Source organism: Epinephelus lanceolatus, chromosome 5, assembly GCF_041903045.1.
Source record: "Epinephelus lanceolatus isolate andai-2023 chromosome 5, ASM4190304v1, whole genome shotgun sequence".
NCBI classification, from domain to species: Eukaryota; Metazoa; Chordata; class Actinopteri; order Perciformes; family Serranidae; genus Epinephelus; species Epinephelus lanceolatus.
The window spans coordinates 6,730,910-6,752,676 of record NC_135738.1 but is presented as its reverse complement, the minus strand read 5'-3'; the positions used below and the strand labels follow the sequence as shown (position 1 = coordinate 6,752,676).

Below are 21,767 nucleotides of genomic sequence, written 5' to 3'. Positions count from 1 at the left end.
ATGATGGCTGATCTGGGCAGGCAACTAAAGTAGAGATGTACTGATACCACTTTTTCCTTCCGCATACCGATTCCAATCCCTGAACCTTAGGTATCTGCCGATACCGAGTACCAATCCGATACCAGCGCGTTAAATAAAAATGGATGGGATATGAATTGTTGTATGTCTCAACTCCCAAAACAATATGTAAAATATTAAGAAATAAATACATAATAGTAGAATAAATGCCATAAAACTTTTTATTATTATTATTATTGTTATCCAGTGTTGACACAGATCAAGACACAGGTTAAAGTGCAGCCACACAATTTAGTAAAAAAGACATTTTAAAGGCTGCAGTAGAATGCTTTTTAAACTCCGCTCTGTTTCCGTTGTGTTTGCCTGTAGCGTGCGTATGCGTAATGACGTGAGGCATTACTCGCCGATACCCAATACTGTATTTTAGGCAGCATCGGAGGCATTTCCGATACTGGTATCGTGATCGGTACAACTGTAAACTCAAGTTCCCAGCACACATCACAGTGACATCTTTGCGTCCTGGCATCATCATTCTGTCAGACGCCACTAAACAACTTGTCCTGATAGAGCTGACTGTGCCCTGGAAGAGGCATTTGAAAGGAAGGATGCTAAGTACCAGGGACTGGTGGAGGAATGCAGGTGGAGAGCATGCTGCCATCCAGCAGAAACAGACTGCAGAGAATTTGCCTTCCCAACCTACACCATGAAGAAATAAGCCATCGGGGCTGCGACAGATGCAGCAGAGAGAGCCTCCAGGTGGCTTTGGACAAAGAGGGGCGATCCGTGGATTAATGCTGCTGGGACGTAAGTCGGGGCTTGATCAACCCTGGCTGGGTCCCCTGGGCGAGGGTGTATGATGTTGCGAGAACCGAAACACCTGATGAACCCAGGATACGTCACTGATGATGTGTCCCAGCAAATAAGAGGCTCCTATTAAGCCCCGTTTCCACCAAACACTTTCGGTATAGCACCTTTGGAACCAACAGTAACCCTTCAGACATGGTACCTAGACCCTAGCATTCCCACTGCAAACAGTCCTCTTAAATGTGGGCGGCGTTGTTGTCACTCACTGCTCTGTCCAGCACTCGCTGTATTTCCTCATCAGCGGTGACACAGATGGAAGTCTGCACCTGGTTTATCGTCCACAGAACGAGGCTGCACGCCCACATTTTCAGAACAAAACAGAACAGGCTGCAGTGAGAGTCTCTCTCCATGGGATATAAAAAAATAGCAGCTTTGTGCATTTAGTCCTTCTCAGGCAAGCTCAGGGGTTTAGTGTTGCTGTACAAACAAACATTTAAATACTTAATTTTATATAACAGTGATCCTGATGTGGGTGTTCTACTATCTACTATCTACTATAAATACTGTACTGTAATACTGTGTTTCAGGAGGTCAGGATCCAGGACAGGCAGGTCCTGCTGGGATCCGGCTTCCCGACTCCCTCGTCAGTCCCCATTCTGTTTGAGGAGACCTTCTACAATGATCAGGAGCAGAGCTACAGCATCCTGTGCATCTCCAGGCCCGTCGAGGTCGATCCGAGCCCGGCTGAGCCCGGCCCGCCGCCCCCCTACTGTCTGAAGAGCCTGGAGGATGTCAGGGAGTTCCTCGGCCGCCACGCCCAGAAACTGGACAAATTCATCCACGGCTTCTGTCAGGCCTTCAGAGAGCAGGAGAGGAAGGGACTCCGACACCACATAGTACGACTGATTCAACTTTCCTCCTCTGTCCTCTTCTTCACCGTCTTTGACATCTCTGTTCTCACTTACCAGCAGCAGTTCAAACAAAAACATTTTATTTTTCCTTTAACAGTAATAATAACCTGAAGAATAATTAAAGTTGATTTTAGAAGATGAAATATTTTAAGCTTCTCTACAGTCCTGACGATCCTCCTGTCCTCTCTCCTCTCAGGACTCTGTGAACGGTCTTTACACTAAATGTCTTCAGTGTCTGCTGAGAGACTCTCGCCTGGTGAGTAGACCCTGACCTGCAGGACCAACTGATGGAGATAACCCGAGCTGTTGGCTTAGAGATGTAGACTGGGTCTCAATTTTTAGGATTCTTTGAAAATAAATGCTTACACTGAATGACGTAACTGGTCGTTGAGCGATGTACCACTTTAAAGAATCTGAGAAATATTGTAGTTTCTCATTATCCACTTGTGTTGGTCAGTAGGAAAACTTCCATTTAGTAAAACTGGGGTTCATTGACAAAAATAATGTGTCCACAAGCTAATGTGATAATATCACATGAACCTTCTTCAGCAAATGGAGAATTGTAAACGTCCAAAATGACTTTTTCTGTTTAAATAATAGCAGTCACACATTGACGGTCCAGTGTGTAAGATTTACGGGGACATATTGGCAGAAATGGAATATAATACAATAAGTATGTTGTCTTTAGTGTATAATCACCTGAGAGTAAGACTCGGCAGTGCTGATCAAATATGAATCAAGATTCTGTCACTTCACTTGCTATTTCTCGCCTCAGATGTTTTCAGAATCATATTTTAGTGACTGTTCAGCTGTAAAATGTGAAAGTTTGTGACCTGGCTGCCGTGTTGGAAACTAAGCCCCGCCCACCAGCAGGACCAACTTTCTCATGTTACAGCTAAACAGTACAACTTAACATGTGAGCTTTGGTTCTGCAGTACGTGCATCAGTCTGCATACTGGACACTTTGGTACAAATACACAAATTGTTACAGCTTTAGTAGAGATGGACTTGAGAAATTTGTGAACCTGTCCTTTAACTCCCCTGTTTGTTCTTGTCAGCAGCCTGAACATGATTTGCACCACAAATAAATGGATGTTTTAACTTGTCACACAGTTGTCCATCATGTGCTGGAGTTTCATGTCAGAACGTTTTCTGTGAGCTTTGGTATTGTGTCAAACTTTATCGCTTATTACGCTAGTATTTGTTGACCATTTTAGGACAACATGCTGGTGATAAACCTGGAAATTCATTTTGCCAACTGCATCATTAGTTTTGTGCTGTGTCTCAAATCGCATACTTCCATTAGTACACTTCTATGTAGTATACTATGTGCACTATGTACTTATTGGCGTAGTGCGTAAATTTGGACAGGGTAGTGTCTCAAACCAAACACAGCACTTACCGGAAATGACGGCCCCAAATTAGCTAGTTAGCAAACTAGCATTAGCATTCGCGTTATCGTTCGCGGTACCAAATCATTACAGACTGCTGAATTAACCCAACAAACATACTGCTGGCTTATACCTGACAACAGTATAGTGGTGCTTGGTGCAAAAAACACATGTATTTGTACAATGCAGCGATGTTCACGGTCGCACAGTCCTCTGCTACCATTTCCACTTTGAAAAGTGGTCCCTCCCCTTCCGCTACATAGCCAAGATGGCGACCATTGAGGGCGAGAAGTGTCCATAGTTCCACACTCAACTTCTTGACCGTTTTGAGTGCACCATCCGGGTACTCATAGCGCACTGCATTGTTCCATAATTCTCAGTGTGAATGCACTTATGCGCTCAAAATATTAAGTGTAAGTACAGAAGTACGTGATTTGAGACACAGCATTGGTCTCTGTGTGTCTGGTCTTGTTTGAGGAGGAGCAGTCTCAGGTTCTCTAGAGGCCTTCATGATCTGTGAATCCTTGAATCATGGCACAAACATGTAGATCAGTAATAACACCGCAGGACACAGGATGTCTTGTTAGGCTCTGGGGAGTCTAATAAGATCCTCTGCATGCTTCTCTTGTCTCAATTTTCTGCCTAATCACAGTAACAGGAGGAGCTGTTGCATCACATCCTAAATGGTGACTAAGACATTCGCTGCTCTGATGAATGTGTTGTTTTTCTACAGAAACTTCTGGCGAAGCAGGAGCTTCAGATGACTCTTCTCAAACAGGCAGTAGAGGTAACATCACTACGATCAGTACAGATCAGCTTCACTGTCTCTAGTTTCAGTAAAGACGTGTTCATGGATTAAAGTTGAAGTTTGTTTCTGAGGCACATCACATGGAAACGGATCCCACTAACAGAGGACATAAATATATCCATGTAAACACAGCTGAAAATGAAGCCATTGACTTTGATTATGTGCAGTCCAACAGACTCACATAATCAAAGTCCTTTGCTAATAAAACTGATGCTAGTGTTAAATTGTGAGTTTGCTTTCTCACAGCTGTAAACTAAAAGGTTTCTTTTTTTCTTCTTATCCTAGATGTATGTTCATCATGGTATCCATGATTTAATTTTTAACTTTGTGGGAACGCTTGAAGCCAGCCAGGTATGTTTGCTCTCACTGTTCTGTCACACTGATGGTTGAATTTACAAAGATTGAAGCTGTTGAAAGCACCATGAATTGTGCATCACTTGCAGCCGGTCTCTGGTCTGATTCACAGAAGATATTCCTCTCATGATATTAACAGCACAAACACGCTCATACAGTGTTACAGCTGAGGGGATTTTACCCTTTTTGTGTCTGATTGTAATTATCTATGTAGCAAAATATAAAAGTTGTGATGGTGAGAGAAGAAATAAAACAGTGAACTCCAGAGCTGCTTTCTGCCTAAAGAAGTGTTTCATACTTATCTGTATGGACAGATGACACTGGGGGTTAGTGACTGTTGTGACAAAGCTCAGGGACTTAATGCTGTTAGACATTATAGCACATTTCTAGAAAGCGCTCAAACTTTTAAAACACTCTTGGACAGTGTGGAACATCTCAAACTGAGGGCAGATTTGAAAGTTAAACGAAGTGCCCTTTCTTTATTTTGTTGTCTCTCTTTGGTTTTGCCACAATGAAAGTTTCCCATTAATGACTGAAAGATGCAGTGGAAACAGATGTGGCTGTACTTGTGTGTGTCAGTGATGTGTCACAGAGCTGATCTCATGTCTGTTCTGCTGCTCGTCAACAGGACGCTGCCTTCAACAAAATCACCAGGAGTCTGCAGGACCTGCAGCAGAAAGAGCTGGGAGTCAAAGCTGACTTCAGGTCAGTTCAACATGAGGCACCTGATGGTTGATGTGTTGTCTGTTTATGATCCACTGACTGGACTAGTGTCTGCCATTATGGAAGTGAAAAGGTCAAAGTGAGATAACAGATAAGGAGGAGTTTCCTTTATGTTTTTGCTGATGTTGGGTTGTGTGGTGCTGCACTGATGCATTCAAGAATACTCAGATGTCTGAGAACTTATATGCATCTGCCACAAATAACTGCACTGATGAGCCATATGGTTCAAAAATCAAATCTAGAAAACTTTTTCTTGAGTGATGATGTGAATTTGGTATTTTTTTCCATCACAAAGTTCTCTGTCAGTGTTGAATGACCAGCTGAAGGCGCACCTGTGTAGTAATGGTGCTATGTCATAAGCATCTTGATATGCCACACCTGTCAGGTGGATCCTGTAAAAAAACGAACACTGCCCCCCAACATGGATTTTTAACACATTTGCAACCAAAATTTGAGAGAAATAAGTCTTTTTGTGTGCATAAAAACCTCTTACATTTTTAACTACACTCATGAAAAATGGGAGCAAAAGCAAAAGAGTTGCATTTTTATTTCTGTTGAGTGTATCTTTGATCTGTAACCTGCTGCTTCTGTCATGTTTCTGCAGTATAAACTTGTCTCGGGCAAAGAGAGAGCTGAGTCAGCTCAACCAGCAGACCTCCCCCCTCCTCAAACTGCTCTGCCTGCGGAGAGTCACCCTGACCGCCACCCAGACCCCGAGAGGCACTGGTATGCACCGTCTGTCTGTCTTTCTGTCTGTGTGTGTGTGAATATATATCTGTTTATTAAATCTCCACCTCTTCAGTTTTCTGATCTCTGTGTCAGGATCAGAATCTGAATATGATAAAAAAAAATATAAATATTAACCGCCATGAATGATGTTTCGCTTATAAATACGGTTGAATTTAATCTGAAGGCTTGAACTTCATTTTCACCACAACATACACCTCTTAACACTCTTATCACATTTATAAGATAAAATGTACTTTTTTTTTTAAATATTATTTTTTATTGATGATAATGTATTTCAACCTGAACATACAAACCTCAACAAAAATCCCCCCCAAAACCCTACCAAAGCAAACACACACACACACACACACACACACGAAAGAGGGATCTTGACACCTAAATTCAACATAGTCAAGAGTTAATAACACAAAAGCACACAGCAATACATATCATCCATGTATGATTATCAGACACAGCTCATCTCGAGAGTACGCAGGAACAAGAAAACTATAAAGGACGAAGGGGAAACATCCACATGCACTCACTGAGTCCAGATATTTCAAAAGAGGAGCCGAAGATTCTTCCCATTATACTCACATTCTGGATGATTAAATCGCAGTTTCTCCATGTGAATAACCAAAACAATTTCACACAGCCACTTTCTGAGGCATTGTGTCTTCCAGTCTTTTAAAATGAGTTTTTTGGCTAGCACCATGCCCATTGAAGGAGCTGTCTGCATGTATGATGGAAGTGTTAAAGAGTCCTTTGAACATCCAAAAAGAGCCTGTCCCTGTCAGGAGAGAGCGTCCTATGTTTAACCCCCCTGTAGGAACAAAAAAAGGCCGCTGAGGCCGCTTGCTGACGCGTCACTCCAGAGAAAATTAAAAAGAAAAGGACGCTGAATTTGTCTTGAAAGTGATCCAGGTTTATTGTAACAAAAGGATAAAAAAAAAGCAGCAATCAATTATTATAATGCAAAAATAAAACAACAAACAATAAGTACTTGTGTGGCTAAAACAAATGGGAAACGGTGACGGTCAACAAAAAATATATCCGCTTACTATAGGAACGCTTTCCTTTGTCCGACTCCCGCCACCACACAACCCACTAAAAAAACAAAAAGCCACACCCATAAGCCCCAACATGATGATGTAACATAAGCATAATTTCTATTATTTAAACTTATCCATAACATAAACTTAAAGTTCATTATAAGTAAGTAAAAGCAAATATATATTATTTTGGCTGCTACACCCCCACAATTAGGCTACACAATATTGAGGGAATAGAATTCTTCCTCGAAATAGGATAGAAATGGTTGCCAGACTTTATAATATTTATGGGTAGTCCCCCGGACGGTGTGTTTAAGCTGCTCAAGTATAAGATGTGAAATCACCACCTCCACCCAATGCCTATGAGACGGAGGTGTAACCTTCTTCCAACTAAGGAGTTTCAGACGTCTAGCAAGTGGGGTGGAGAATGCTATAGCCCCAGCCTAGTGCTTTGTTATCGATGTCTCCTGAGGGACTACCCCAAATAATGCATTCAGTGGGTTGGGACCGATAACCTTATATATGAAAATGTATTAAATATATACCTGTCCAAAACAGAGTCAGTTTAGGGCACAACCAAAGCATGATGTGACTGAGGCTAGCTGGGTCCTGCCTGCATCTAATGCAAGTCGGGTCTAAACCAGGGTAGAGTTTGATAGATGTAACCTGTGCAGAACCTTAAACTGCAGCAACCCATGCCTAATACATATTGATGAGGAGTGTACCAATGTAACTGCTGCCTGCCAGTTTATATCTGATATGGTAGTTCTTCCTCCCATTGCCTCGCTAAATGGTTAAGTGATATGGATGCAACCCTCTGGATATTATCATGTAATACAGACACCAGACCTCTGTCAGCTGGATCCATACTCAAACATTCATCTATCCATGTACTCTGAGGGGTAGTTTGAGAGAAGTGTGTTTTAGCATAACTCCGTACCTGTACATACCTAAAGAAATCTGACTGGAGGATATTAAAATCCTTTCCTTAAAATTCTTTAGCTGTTCAAAAGAAATGAAATGCCCTTCCTTAAAAAGGTCCTTCACACACTCAATCCCTCTCCTATGCCACAATTGAAAAGATGAATCTGTAAGAGATGCAGCAAAATTGATGTTTGCTAGAATACAAAACATGAATCCTAAACTGAGACCATATCTTCAGACAGCCAGAAACGATTGGGTCGTTCGTCCAATAGCGTTTGCTTAAGGGTAGTGGGGAACATATTAAAGAGCGAAGTGAAACAGGATTACTCGAATACTGCTCCATTCGACACCAAACCGGAGAGTCATCATCTGATACATCAGAGACCCAGAACATCAGCTTGTGAATTTATGTTTCTGTAAATCTAATCGTTTTAAATTCAGCTGCAAACAAAATCACATGCAAGTTCAGAAGTGTGAAAGTGAAACTTGCCTGCTTCTCTTTTTCTCTATTTCTATCTTCTGTTCTTGTCACACATTTATGTATGATGTGATTTATGTATATGTGAAGTATGTGTGTGATGAAGGGCACATCAGAGACAAAAATGTGACTTGTATACAAACTCAACTGTATTTATTTATATAGCACCTTTTAATACAACCCTGCCCCCAAAGTGCTTCACATAAATACAATAAAGACATAACATTTTGCATGACCAGAATTTGTAACGACAATAAAATGCTAAAAATCAGTAAATATATAAAATAAACACAAAGGATAAAAATGATGTTTACTCCAAATGAAAAGCCATATTTAAGGTTAGTAATTCAGCCGGTCACCTCACTGTACTGGCACACTGAACTCTCCGTGATCTCCTCTCACTGTCTGTAATCAGATCAGCACGCAGGACAATACCTGCCCTGTCAGCCTCTCATGAGTTTGTACAGTTTGCTTTAGAAATCTAAGCTTATTGGCCCACAACAGCTGCCGCTGTCAGCCTGCAGAGTGGTACGATCCGCTCCTTATTAATGTTTGTCAAGTGCCCAATTTAATCATTTAGTTTGGACAGAGGGAGAGTGTAGGGCAGCGTCAGGACTTCATGTCTTTGTTTGTGTGCTGTCAGTGTTTCACTTAACTGAGTGTGTGTGTGTCTCTGCAGTCAGTATCGAGGCTGTGTGTGCAGATGACCTGCTCTCCGTCATCCTCTATCTGCTGGTGAAGACGGAAATTCCCAACTGGTGAGCAGGGAGGGGGGGACTCACTGTGACCTCTGACCTTGTGGGTTGTGTTCAGGAAACAAAGAAGCTGATTCCTGGAGTAAACGTCCAGTGGTGTCAATCTGTCATCAGTCGTGTGGAGGGAACTGAAAGAGGACGACACAGAAAGTGAAAACTAAGCAGACATGAGAGCAGCTTAACAAAGGCAGAGTGGTAGTTTGAGCTAAATGCTAACACATCTTAGCTCTAAACCAGGACACATTCGTTGACCTGATGATGACGCTACAGTTACTGCATGTCATCACAACCCATCCAACAGTCGTTGAGATATTTCACTGAAAACCACAAATGAAATGTGAGCCACATGGTTGTGTCAAGTGCCCAACCGTAAATCAGACTTAAGAAGTTGAAATAAACTCAACCATCTTTATTCAACGCTCCTTTTTTACTCAGGTTTTTTAGTGATATCTGCAAAGTTGTGGTCTTGGCAGGTCTTGAAATTAAATCCAGAGTCCTCTTTGTATGAGACTGAGTGGAGATTAGGTAAGAATGAGGTCAAGTCAAATACAAGTACTTTAAAAAGTGGTCTTGAGACTGGCTTTGAGACCAAGACGGATCTCCTGTACTTCAGCAGTGATGTGTTCAGTACTTTGGTTCAGACTAAAAAATCTCAACAACCTTTGCATGAATTGCCATTAAATTTTGTACAGGCAGTCATGTTCCCCTGAAAATGAAACCTGCTTACTCCAATGATTGCCTAACTTTGTAATCTAGCAGAGTGACACATTGTGGTTCAGAATGAAATATCTCGTCTGACTCAGACACTGATGTTCCCCTCGGCTGAGTTGTAATGACGTTGGTGATCCTCTGTCTTTTCATCCAGTGCCACCATCAAGTCAACACTTGAAATTGCCCAGTACTTCATTCGATTTTCATCTGTCTAATTTTCTTCACAATAAGCACTACAGCCTCACAGAGCTGACTTGTTTTTTTAATCATGTAACATCACTTGTTGTGCAGTGATTCCCCTCAGCAGCTTGTTTGAAAAAATTCCAGGTTCAGAAACACCTTTAGATGAAATTGATTTATGTATTTTTGCCTTCAGCATCAGCATAAAGACATGACTGATAAATAATGTGCAAAAACGGGGCAAAAATGCTCGACAGAAACGTCTTACATCTGCCATAGCTTCCTTCAATAGATCTGACCTGCTTGATTTTGGAACATCTTCCTGCACGAGTCACTTGTGTGTGATTATAGCATTTATTAAATTGCTCTAATGGCTCTATTTTTGGTAGAAAAATTGGAGTATTGAGGTGATAATGTGTGCAGTCTTTGATTTCAACACATTCACATACAACACCTAGCTGTTGCTCTGTAGCCTCGGTGTGACTTCACATCACTATAGAGCAATGACCTGGTGAAGATACTGCACAAGGTAAAACATAATAAACCAAATCTCATGGTTCCTGGTCTGCAGAACCTCAGTGTTACCTCTTCAATATCTGTGTGTGGTCCTTTGAGCCATTGATCTGATAAACAGTGACAACTGCTGCAGGAAATGTTTTCCAGCTGTGAAGGTGGTAATCGTGTCATTTTGTCCTCAGGATGGCCAACCTGAGCTACATCCGGAACTTCTGCTTCAGCCACTCCAGCAAAGATGAACTCAGCTACTGTCTGAGCACTTTCGAGGCTGCAGTGGAATACATCAACCTGGGGAAGCTGCAGGACTCACACTCTGTGAGTCACACACAACAGGACTTTTATTCCAGTTATCCCTGTTTTGTTTCCCAGCAGCGTTTGATGTTAATGAAGCTTGTCCGTGTATTCTTGTTTGTGTCCGCTCAGGGCTCGGGTGAGCTGAATGACAAGGCGTTGTTCAAGGAGAGGATGAGTCTGCTGTTTCAGAGCGCTGCCACGCCCATCCACTGTCTGTTTGAGGTGAGCTCAGGAAACAAATTAAAACAGACTGACTCAATATTTAGAGTGCAGCTGCATTAATGTGGTTCAGTGATTATAATAAACTTTATTTATACAGCACCACTCATACGAGAAATGCAGAAAGTGCTTTACAGTAAGGGCATTATAAGCACTGAGCGCTTTACATGGAAATAGACATAAAATAGACAAGGAAATTCAATATGAAAGGACATTTCATTTAAAAGTGTTGCTGATTTGAGATCCTATTAATTGAAATCACACAGTATTTCTCCTTGTGTCACCTTATAGGCCTTCTGACGTCATTAACAATCAGAGCCTATAATTCCCAACAGGCACAGACTTGCCAACAGACACTGATAAACCGAAAGTTTTTTCTCAAGAGTTAACCTCACCGCGGGTATTGTCTGTGCCGAGTATGGCCCACAGCTGCCCCAGAATCGACTACCACTCAGCTGTGGCACTGTGGATCAAATAGAGCTCACCACAGCAAGCACAGCCAGTTAGCCTCCGCTAGTCTCTGAGCTAGCCCCAGCTCTCTATTTGGATCCAACCGGAGCACCGAGCCCTGGTTTGTAATTCAGGTTAAAGTGGGAAGAAGCAGCGGGTTTATTGGGCAGCTGAGTGAAGTGGAGCCTGCGGAGGAAACACCGGGACCGTCTGGATGTAATAGTCTGTGGAGGTGCTGCGGTGCTCGGCTGCACAGATAAGAAACCCCTCAGCTGACAGGATGTACCACTCTCTCACTACGCTCTCTCTCACGCAGAACGTACGTGCAACTTGGCCATCGGATGTAGTCCGGGTAGTGCGTTCAAATGCAACTGACACAGGGCGACATGAGGCGATGTAGACGACGCATCAGTTGGCTTTCGTTGCCGCTAGTTCTTTGATGCCGGTTTGGTGTGTCTGCACCTTTAGAGCTGCTCCCTGACAAAGAATTTTCCTAGTCGACCAATCGTCATCACTTCGGGCCATCAGTCGACTACTCACCCGCATGTTTACAATGTACATTTGATTATTAAATTATATATTGTGGGCGGGGCAACACAATGGTTTGAGTTGAAGGTGTGAGAAAGAATAGTATCAGTAACATTGTTAACACTGTGCTACATTACAGAGAAATACAAACCGTACTAATGAACCTTCATTAATATAGGCCTATATTTTATCTACAAGTGCACGTCACACACTGAGCGAGCCGCCTGTTAATGACGCTGTGGGCTAATGGGCATGTAGCTACTTCCATGTTTCAGATGATCCGTCGTGTTTGTAGTCGACCAATGAAGATGAGTTTACATATCACCTTGGGTTCGTCCTTCACCTTCTCAAAATGATCCCACACTTTGGATTTCCTGCCCGACATGTTATTAACTAGCCTGTGGAATAACCGCAGGTACCAGCCCTGGAAATTAACCTGACTCCTGTCTGACTGCTGAGCGTGGACACTTCCTGTGTCTGTCCTTTCAAATTAAAGTCACACATGGTCCAGTCATATAGGTTTTCTTTTTTTTTGACAAGGCACAGCTCCTGATAGAGTTTTACTTTTTTTTTCTGTGACTAAGCGACCAAAGAAATCTTGCCGACTAATGACCTTTCTGGTTGACTAACGTTTAGTCGACTATTAGGGGGCAGCCCTAAACATTATACATGTATTAATCATTTGTTATTTGTGTTTCTGTGATACCGCCTGGGCGCTGTGACACCCAGCAGTTTGCACTGGCTGAATTTGAGAACTTAAAATTCTTCCTCTTTTGAGCCCAAAACTATTTCAGATGTCAATAATGTATCTGGTGTCTGAATGATGCTGTTTATATCTCTGTTGCAGTAGTTACTATTGAAGGAAAGAAGAAAAACATCAATATAACAGCTGATTCATAACTTTCCAACAGTTCTGTATAAGTCTACACACATGCAATCACACAAACACACTAGTGTTTTTTCTATTGATTTACAGAAATGATCATTTTCACAAATTATGAACCAGTTTGGAATTTGACCCGACAAAGCTCTGCCCATTTGCTGACTCACCCGGAAAAAAACCCAGTAAACTGGATGTTTTTACGCCTCACTGAGTCAGTACACACACACACACACACACACACACACACACACACACACACACTGAAGGACGGACGATAGGATTTACCTTCAGACCAAAACAACCACTTCCTCTGAGAGAGGTCAGCTACAGGAGGGAATACTGGGAATACTGGAATATGACCACTTCAACCAGCTGCTGACTGCACACACTGAACCAGAGTTTTACAAGAAAACAAAGACTCAAAGTGAAAGTAACTTTCAGGGAACAGGGAGTGGCTGAGCTGTCTGCCTGCTGTGTGTCAGCTTCACTCACAGACTAAATGGCTTCAAGATTAGAGGAAGATTTCTGCTGTTCTGTCTGTCAGGACATCTTTAAAGATCCTGTCATCCTGTCATGTAGCCACAGCTTCTGTAAAGACTGTCTGCAGAGCTGGTGGAGAGAGAAACAAACACGGGAGTGTCCAGTTTGTAAAAGAAGACATTCACAGGAAAAACTACCTCCTAACTTTGCTTTACAGAACCTTTGTGAGAGTTTCTTACAGGAGAGAGATCAGAGAGCTTCAGAGGCTCTCTGCAGTCTGCACTCTGAGAAACTCAAACTCTTCTGTCTGAACCATCAGCAGCCGGTGTGTGTCGTCTGCAGAGATTCAGATAAACACACCAACCACAGATTCAAACCCATCGATGAAGCTGCACGACAACACAGGAAGGAACTTCAGGAAACTCTGGAGCCCTTAAAGAAGAAGTTAAAGGATTTTGAACAGGTTAAAGTGAAGTTTGATCAAACAGCAGAACACATTCAGGTCCAGGCCCGACGCACAGAGAGGCAGATTAAGGAGCAGTTTAAGAAGCTTCACCAGTTTCTAGAGGAGGAAGAGGAGGCCAGGATGGCTGCACTGAGGGAGGAAGAGGAGCAGAAGAATCAGATGATGAAGGAGAAGATGGAGGCTCTGAGCAGAGAGATAGCAGCTCTTTCAGACACAGTCAGAGCCACAGAGGACGAGCTGAGAGCTGAAGACGTCTCATTCCTGCTCAACTACAAGGCTGCAGTGGACAGAGTCCAGCAGCGCCCCCTGCTGGATGATCCACAGCTGCCCTCAGGAGCTCTGATAGACGAGGCCAAACACCTGGGCAACCTGACCTTCAATATCTGGAACAAGATGAGGAACGTGGTCTCCTACACTCCTGTGATTCTGGACCCAAACACTGCTGGTACAAGACTCATCCTGTCTGAAGATCTGACCAGTGTGACACTGGGTGAGGAGAAACAGCAGCTTCCTGATAATCCAGAGAGGTTTGATGGTTACTACTGGTCTGTCCTGAGCTCCAAGGGCTTTAACTCAGGGACTCACAGCTGGGATGTCGAAGTTGGAGACAGTAAACGTTGGTCACTGGGTGTGTCAGCGGAGTCTGTCCAGAGGAAGGGACCCATACAGTCTGGATTATGGACAGTATGTCTCAGTTATGGTGAATACTCAGCTCTCTCCCCATCAGATCCACCCACTGGTCTCAGTGTGCAGAAGAAGCTCCAGAGGATCAGAGTGATTTTGGACCGGGACAGAGGAATGCTCTCGTTCTTTGATCCTGATACTAACACACACATACACACCTTCACACACACTTTCACTGAGAGACTGTTTCCATACATTAACACTATGGATAAAGTGAAGATTTTACCCGTGAAGGTCTTTGTGACTGTAGAACTACATAAATGACTATGAGGAACATCAATCAGTTCATGCTTTCAAGTCACACTGGCTTTTCTTCTCTGAGACTTTGAAGAACATGTGACTTTGTTGTCCTGATGTTGGCTGTCATGGTGGAGAGGATGACCTCTACATTGTAAAAACAACTAAGAAAACGTTTGCGATTAAAAAAAGAAAAAACAACTTTTTATTTGATGTGATGAAACAGGCATGCAGGACATTTACTGTGTCAATAGTTTTACTGGTAACAATTAATAGTTTTAATCCAGAAAAAAGCGGATGTATTAATTTCCAAAAAGGTGCATGAGTCGCTTGCTTTGCCATTTTGACCGCAATTAAGTACAGCATTAATTTAATTAGTGGAGATATTTTGCTTGTAGAAACATTCTCAGTGTTGTAAGTTCGTAACTTCATGCAAAACTCACACAGTTAATGTAGGTGAAGCATTTTTGTTCCCTTGTTACTATAAAATGAAATCTGAAGGTTTGGTTTTTCTACAAGTGTAATGTCCATTTTGTGGTGTTCATGTTAAAAAGAAAAAAATTCATAATCCTCTGACTCCGCTTGCTATATTTTTTGAAGGGTTAATTGCAAGCAGACAACCAATTACCAAACAAGAAAAGAATATATCACAGTATATACTGATTTTGGCCGCCACCTTGGTTAAAGTGTGTGTGTGCGCACGGGAGGCTCCCAGATGTAGCGTCTTTTGTGCGCACAAACCCATTACTTTCAATGTAGATGCACGTCATGCACGCTCACAACCCAAAGCAACGCTGTGGCGGGGCGCATTCGGTGCGACGCACTTGTTTTTTCATCTGGCACACAGCTCCATGGACCTGCTTCTCCCTCCAGTGTTGTGTCAGATCTTGGTTCCCCCTCGGGCGAAGGAAGCCCATATGTGGAAAGACGGATGTAGAATGTGTATTATAAAAGAGAAACACACATTTCAGGACCGCTGACTTGTATCATCAGAACAGACATGTCCTGTGATTTTCAGCCTCCTTTCATATTTAATAGAGGGGGGACAATACCTGACAGTAATGTTCTCAGCTGTCAGGATGTGCCTGCTGTAAAGGGTAAATATAATCAAGACTGAAAATCACAGACATGTCTGTTCTGATTATACAAGTCAGCAGTGTAAAGCTCAAGCATGTGGGGACCGTATCTAAAAGTACATCTGTCAAGACGCCCCCTGCCACAGGCCTTTGCCACCTTGGTCTCGAAAACCCCAGGGAAGACCCTGAGATAGAAAGACTATTGGGGGTTTACAGCAGTTTAAACAGCAACTTAAGACCTTCTTTCCTCATTACTCTTTTCAAACAGTGTGTACCCTATTAAGTTTTCTTAAACTACTTTACATCGTGAAAAAGGGATGTTTAACAAAGGTTTACGTTATTAAATTGGGAGACATTCCAGTACATTGTTTTTAACTTGGTTTGGAGACCAGGCATTCTTCAAGACGTCTTTAAATGACCACTTGCTTTTTAATAACCAGCATTTACTTGTATTTCTACTTTCAATACTTATCGTAAAATTGCTTTTGATACTTAAGTACAGTAAATATCAGATACTTCAAAGTATAATATTCTAATTGGTGACTTTAACTTCTACTGAAGTCATTTTCGGGTAAGATATCTGTACTTTTACTCAAGTTTGGCTTCCAGGTACTTCATCCAACGTATTTCCTTATCTAGAGAAATGGCGGCATGGCAGTATGCTGATTGCAGATAGCAGACAAGCGCCTGTCAGTTTATAATTATTCAAATTCACCAACATAGGCACAGTGGTAAGAACAAAATGGCTCATGTGCCATAAATTAGATGGCAATTTTGCGTGTGCTCTTATTTTATGCGCAGAGTAAGAACATTTCTATGCACTTATTATTCAATGAGGTCCAGTGACATTTGGTGTTCTGGGGAGCCTCGACGTTTCTTAGTTCAACATTCTGTGGTCCTGCAGTTGATTCAAGGGTTTCAATTCACAATAGATAAGAATAAATGAATGAATATAAGAATATTGTATTAATTTCTCCCATGATGTGTGTATATGTGTGTGTGTGTGTGTGTGTGTATGTGTTGTAGCACATCGCAAATGGAAACGAAGGGGAGGTGGAACGTCTGCTGAGTGAAGGAGAGATCAACGAGGACGTCAGGATGTGTCATCCCCTCTGCTCCTGTGACCTTTGTGACCTCCAGCTGTCTGGGTCAGCACACACACACACATGCACACACACACACACACACACACACACACAGGAAAGATAAACATCAATGAAGCCACTTTAAGAATCATTTTTTACTGGAAATGACACAAAGACGTCATGTTTTTGCCCAGAAAGTCCCTCTAGTTTTCTTTTCTCGTCTACTCGAGTTCATTTCCCCTTTTTTCCTTTTTTATGTTGCACCAGAGCTCATCGAATCAGGAACAAAAAGCTGTTTTGCGCTTTCACTTCCCACTCAAACCAATACACACACACACACACACATACACATAGTACACAGCTTTTAATTTGTGAAATTCAGAGCAGTTTGTGCTGAACTTCTCGTGGCTGTAAAATGTTCAGAGACATCTACAGTGGCCCAGAGGGGACATGAGTCAGATTTACAGATAATACTTGACATGACGTCGAGGAAACTGTGAGATAGGTGTGATTTTACAGCATTTTAAGATCATTTAAATTTTTTCTAAATCTTTAATAAATTCCCTCAACCACTCATTCCTGTAGCTGAGATCAGTTTTCTGCCCCCTTGGCTGAGCAATGCTCTCGAATTAAACTTTCCAACCATTAATTACTACTGTAAAGGCCCGAACATACTCGGGCGTACTATTAGCGGAGCGGACTTCGCGAGGAATGTCCGCAGTCATTCGGGCTTTCATAGTCGAGCGCACTGCGTTGTAGTTTCTTGTAAAAATGTCCGTGAAAAATCCCTGCGATGTGAAAAATACATGCCGAGCAGTCACTGGTGCACAGAGCGGAGTCCGCGCGGTCGTAAAATCTGGGCTTTGCTCGCACAGGGCTTGCGGACGTCCGCTTTGAGTCCGCGCGGACCTCCGCGGAGTCCGTTACGCTCGAGTATGTTCGGGCCTTAAGGCAGTGATAGAAAGTATCTAAGTATGTTTATTCAAGTACTGTACTTACGTACAATTTAAAGGTACTTGTACCTTACTCGAGCATTTCCGTTTTCTCCTCCGTTATACTTCTACTCCACTACATCTCAGCGGGAAACACTGTGCTTTTGACTGCACTACATTTACTTAATGACTTTGCAGTTTCAGATTAATATTAAAGTGATATAATATTATGGATAAAGATAAAACGTGAAAAATGAGCTCCACATTTACCAGCTGCAACATTAAAGTGATCTAAAGTGAAACAGATTAATATATGGTAGTTCAACATGGCTGTCTCCGTAGACGAGGACCCACTCACTGTGTAGATATAAACGGCTGATTTTAAGGTAACGAAATCACAATGATTCTTATTTTCAGGTGATTATATGGTAAAGAAAACATACTTATTATTATTATATTCCATTTCTGCCCATATATCCCCCTGAATTATACACACTGGACTTTTAAGTAAAATGGTGAATGCAAGAATTTTCCTTGTGACAGAGTATTTCCACACTGTGGCATTTTTCTTAAGTGAAAGTTCTGAGCACTTCTTCCACCGCTGCTGTGACCTAACCTTGGTTGCTTACTTCCTGTTGTAGGCGGTTGAACGACCCATCCATCGTGACACCATTCTCTAGAGACGACAGAGGTTATACTCCGCTGCACGTCGCTGCCATCTGCGGTGAGCAGCTGTTAATGCACAAACACAAAACATCAGATTATTTCAAGATAATTTTAACCATAATTTACGTGCGTGTGTTTGTGTGTGCGGCAGGTCAAGCCCAGCTGATCGACCTGCTGGTGTCGAAAGGAGCGCCGGTCAACGCCACAGACTACCACGTCCTCACACCGCTGCACCTGGCCTGCCAGCGGGGGTACCAGGGAGTCACGGTGAAAACACACACTCTTGCAATACAGTATCTGACTGTGTGTGTGATCCATGATACAGCACTTCATTTACATTAAGAGAATGACTTGATGCAGCTGAAATCCATGAATTACAATACAGTTACTAAATTACAAAACAAAGAGATCTTAAGAAAGATAAATAAAGATATTTGCAGATTAATTAAGATTAACAGAAAACAAAGGCAACGATACCATGTAATACAAACAGAATACATTAAACTTAATCATTAATGTCGTCTCTGTCCTCCAGCTGCTGCTGCTGCACTACAAGGCCAACACGGACGCTCAGGACAACAATGGAAACACGCCACTTCACCTCGCCTGCATGTATGGACACGAGGATGTGAGTCAAACAATCAAATTTTTAACTCGATGTTAAACAATTTTCAGCCCAGATCCTGTTTTATCTTACTATTTTATGACGAAAACTCTGTGTGTGTGTGTGTGTGTGTGTGTGTGTGTGTGTGTGTCTGTTCCATGTTTTTCTCCTCACTGACTTGGTCAATCCATGTGAAATTTGGCACAGTGGTAGAGGGTCATGGGAGGATGCCAATGAAGCAATATTACATCAATTGGCCAAAGGGGGGCGCTATAGCAACCCACTGAAATTGCAAACTTTGAATGGGCATATCTCATGCCCCGTATGTCGTAGAGACATGAAACTTTGCACAGAGATGCCTCTCCTCATGAGGAACACATTTGCCTCAAGAACCCATAACTTCCGCTTATATAGATTTTCCGCCATTTTGAATTTCTTGAAAAACACTTCAAATGGATCTCTTCCTAGGAAGTTTGAGCGATCTGCATGAAACTGGGTGAACATAATCTAGGGACCAATATCTAAAGTTCCCTCTTGGCAAAAGTTGGAAAACTTACTAAAACTGAGCTTTTATAAGGCAATGAATATTGTGGAGGGCGTGGCTCATCACATAAAGGTGTATAACATCTCAAGGGTTTCACCCATCACCACGCAACTTTGTAGGCATATGACCACACATAATCTGAGGGGACCCCTCCATTATTGACCCCATCAAACAAAATGGGGGCGCTAGAGAGCTCATTTCTTATCTAGGCCTAACCGCCATATGGATTTTTACTGAACTTGGTAGATATGTAGAACAGGACGCCTCAAGGTGACTGGAGAAATTTAACTCTAATTGGCAACTGGGTGGCGCTATAACAACAGAGAAATGCTTAAAAATGGCTAAAATGTGACCGATTGCTGTGGCTCCCCCTGTGGACCAATGTTGTTGCTTTTTTTCTAATTATGACTAAGTCATGGCATGGTATGCTGCTGCAACAAGGGCTAGCCGCACCTTTCCCATGTGAACTACCAGTGCGCCCCACTTTTAGGTCAATACAACATATAAACACTTTAACTATCTGCCTTTCAACGTGCTACCTCAACTACTAATGTACAGTTTTAGCCCACTAACTATCCCACTATTGGCATTGGTACTACCGTACTTTCAATAAAGCAATGGTACTATCAAATTCACAAAAACTCTGTCTGAATACATTGCTCTTCTTAATCTGCAATTTCCTATGACCTGTATCCCAAACACACACTATGTGAAACTGTACGTGGGCAACTGTGCACTCAATGGGTATGGACTAGTTATTATTAATTATTTAGTTCAGAGGTTCCAAACCCTTTTTGCTAATGTCCCGTTTAAGATGTACTCTTAAATAATAATTAAGATATATTTTCTTAAAAATGTATAGACTCAAGCAGAAGTAAACCCTCTCAGTCATTACTTAGAGTATGACCCATTAGAAGCGGGAAGCGACCACCAGATGCTGGACTGTAAGCAGCCGTCATCCAAGAGGAAGCTATGAAAACTGCAGACACAATGCAGGAAAAAAACACAAAATGCCCAGCGGCCAAAGCTTGTTCCAAAACAAGAGTTAATATGAGATCAATCTGGAAATCCATCGGTTTAAAGAAAAAAAAAAAAAAAAAAAGGTGTTTTTTTTTTTTTTTTACTTCCTCTACAATGTAAATTGCAGAATCTGTCTTGAGAGATCAATGTGAGCTTGGCTTTCACTTTTCACTCTTTTTTTGTTTTTTGTAATTATTATCTTCCCCAGTAAGGTCTGTAAGCATTGGATTAGGCCCTGTTTAGACGACAACGGTTTCTCTAAAAATGGAAGTCTGTCCTTTGCGTTTTAAAAAACTTCTGCGTTTATATGACGACGTTATTGAAACGATCCCCGTTCACACGGAGCCGCAAAATCTACTGGAAACGCTGTAGTATGCACGCCAGGCCAATGGGTGGCAGTGTAAATTTGCAAAGCAACACCACAGCATGACGCCATGCGCCTTCCTCTACAACGCGGTGATTACAAACCAAAACAAAGAAGACACAATGGCGAAAGCATGCACAGATTACTTTGTCTGGATGGACGACGAGGTGGAGTTGCTACAGTAACAGATCTACACTTCACTTCAAATCAACAGGGTGAGCAGCACAAACAGAGCTCTGCATTGTTGTTGTGAGGGTCGACTTTCTCATGCATGGCTAGTGACTGGAACCGTAATGCGCATGTGCAAAAAGTCTCCTTTTTCAGAGGAACTGCATATTGCAAGTTTACATGACAACGGAGATGCTGCCGTTTCCAAAAAATTGCTTTCTGGAACCCGTTTTCAAAACGTTGCGTTTTCAGGCACCCACCAAAACGCTGCTGTCCTGTAAACGATCGGCCAAAACGCAACTAAAGTTCACCGTTTTCAGCTGAAATTGTTGTCGTATAAACAGGGCCTTAATCTTCAAATAGACATCATCAAAAAATAAAATATTTGCCAGTTGCAGATTTCTCAGTGAGAGGGTTTCCTGCCCCCCGACCCCCCCCCCCCCCCCCCCCCCCCTTTTTTTTATTTATTTATTTTTTTTAACATCATCATCTCCACCAGGCATAAACCAAGAGGGGATCATTCCTTCAGTTCATTGTTTGTATCTGTTTGTCTGCAGCTAATCACACATACTACATGTTGACATGATGAAAAACTCAAAAACAATTTTTGCTATTTTCACCGCCATCTTAACTGAAAGGGAGTCAGGAGGGACATTTTACCAGGTGCAGCTGTTTCCTGGTGTGTTGTGTTTGCTGCATGGCGTCATACCACA

At 42.2% G+C, this 21,767-nt stretch overlaps 2 protein-coding genes across 2 annotated transcripts in view; both read left to right on the top strand.

Moving 5' to 3' along the window:
• The window catches only part of ankrd27 (ankyrin repeat domain 27 (VPS9 domain)), a 53,998-nt gene that overhangs the window by 13,992 nt on the left and 18,239 nt on the right, over positions 1–21,767 (top strand). The window contains exons 4-16 of the mRNA XM_033634783.2: positions 1,410–1,718; positions 1,930–1,989; positions 3,858–3,911; positions 4,218–4,283; positions 4,915–4,991; positions 5,614–5,735; positions 8,872–8,950; positions 10,537–10,669; positions 10,778–10,870; positions 16,698–16,819; positions 18,330–18,412; positions 18,506–18,621; positions 18,890–18,982. Coding sequence (XP_033490674.1) covers positions 1,410–1,718; positions 1,930–1,989; positions 3,858–3,911; positions 4,218–4,283; positions 4,915–4,991; positions 5,614–5,735; positions 8,872–8,950; positions 10,537–10,669; positions 10,778–10,870; positions 16,698–16,819; positions 18,330–18,412; positions 18,506–18,621; positions 18,890–18,982 — 1,407 coding nt within the window. The remainder of the gene's footprint in view (positions 1–1,409; positions 1,719–1,929; positions 1,990–3,857; positions 3,912–4,217; positions 4,284–4,914; positions 4,992–5,613; positions 5,736–8,871; positions 8,951–10,536; positions 10,670–10,777; positions 10,871–16,697; positions 16,820–18,329; positions 18,413–18,505; positions 18,622–18,889; positions 18,983–21,767) is intronic.
• LOC117262100 (nuclear factor 7, brain-like) lies at positions 12,494–14,790 on the top strand. The gene has a single exon (XM_033634784.2). It carries the CDS (start codon positions 13,228–13,230, stop codon positions 14,620–14,622), a length of 1,395 nt encoding a protein of 464 aa, XP_033490675.2. The 5' UTR covers positions 12,494–13,227; the 3' UTR covers positions 14,623–14,790.

Bases quoted from the DNA above. Each gene is read 5' to 3' on its own strand.
- LOC117262100 (XM_033634784.2), top strand. From the start codon at position 13,228: ATGGCTTCAAGATTAGAGGAAGATTTCTGCTGTTCTGTCTGTCAGGAC.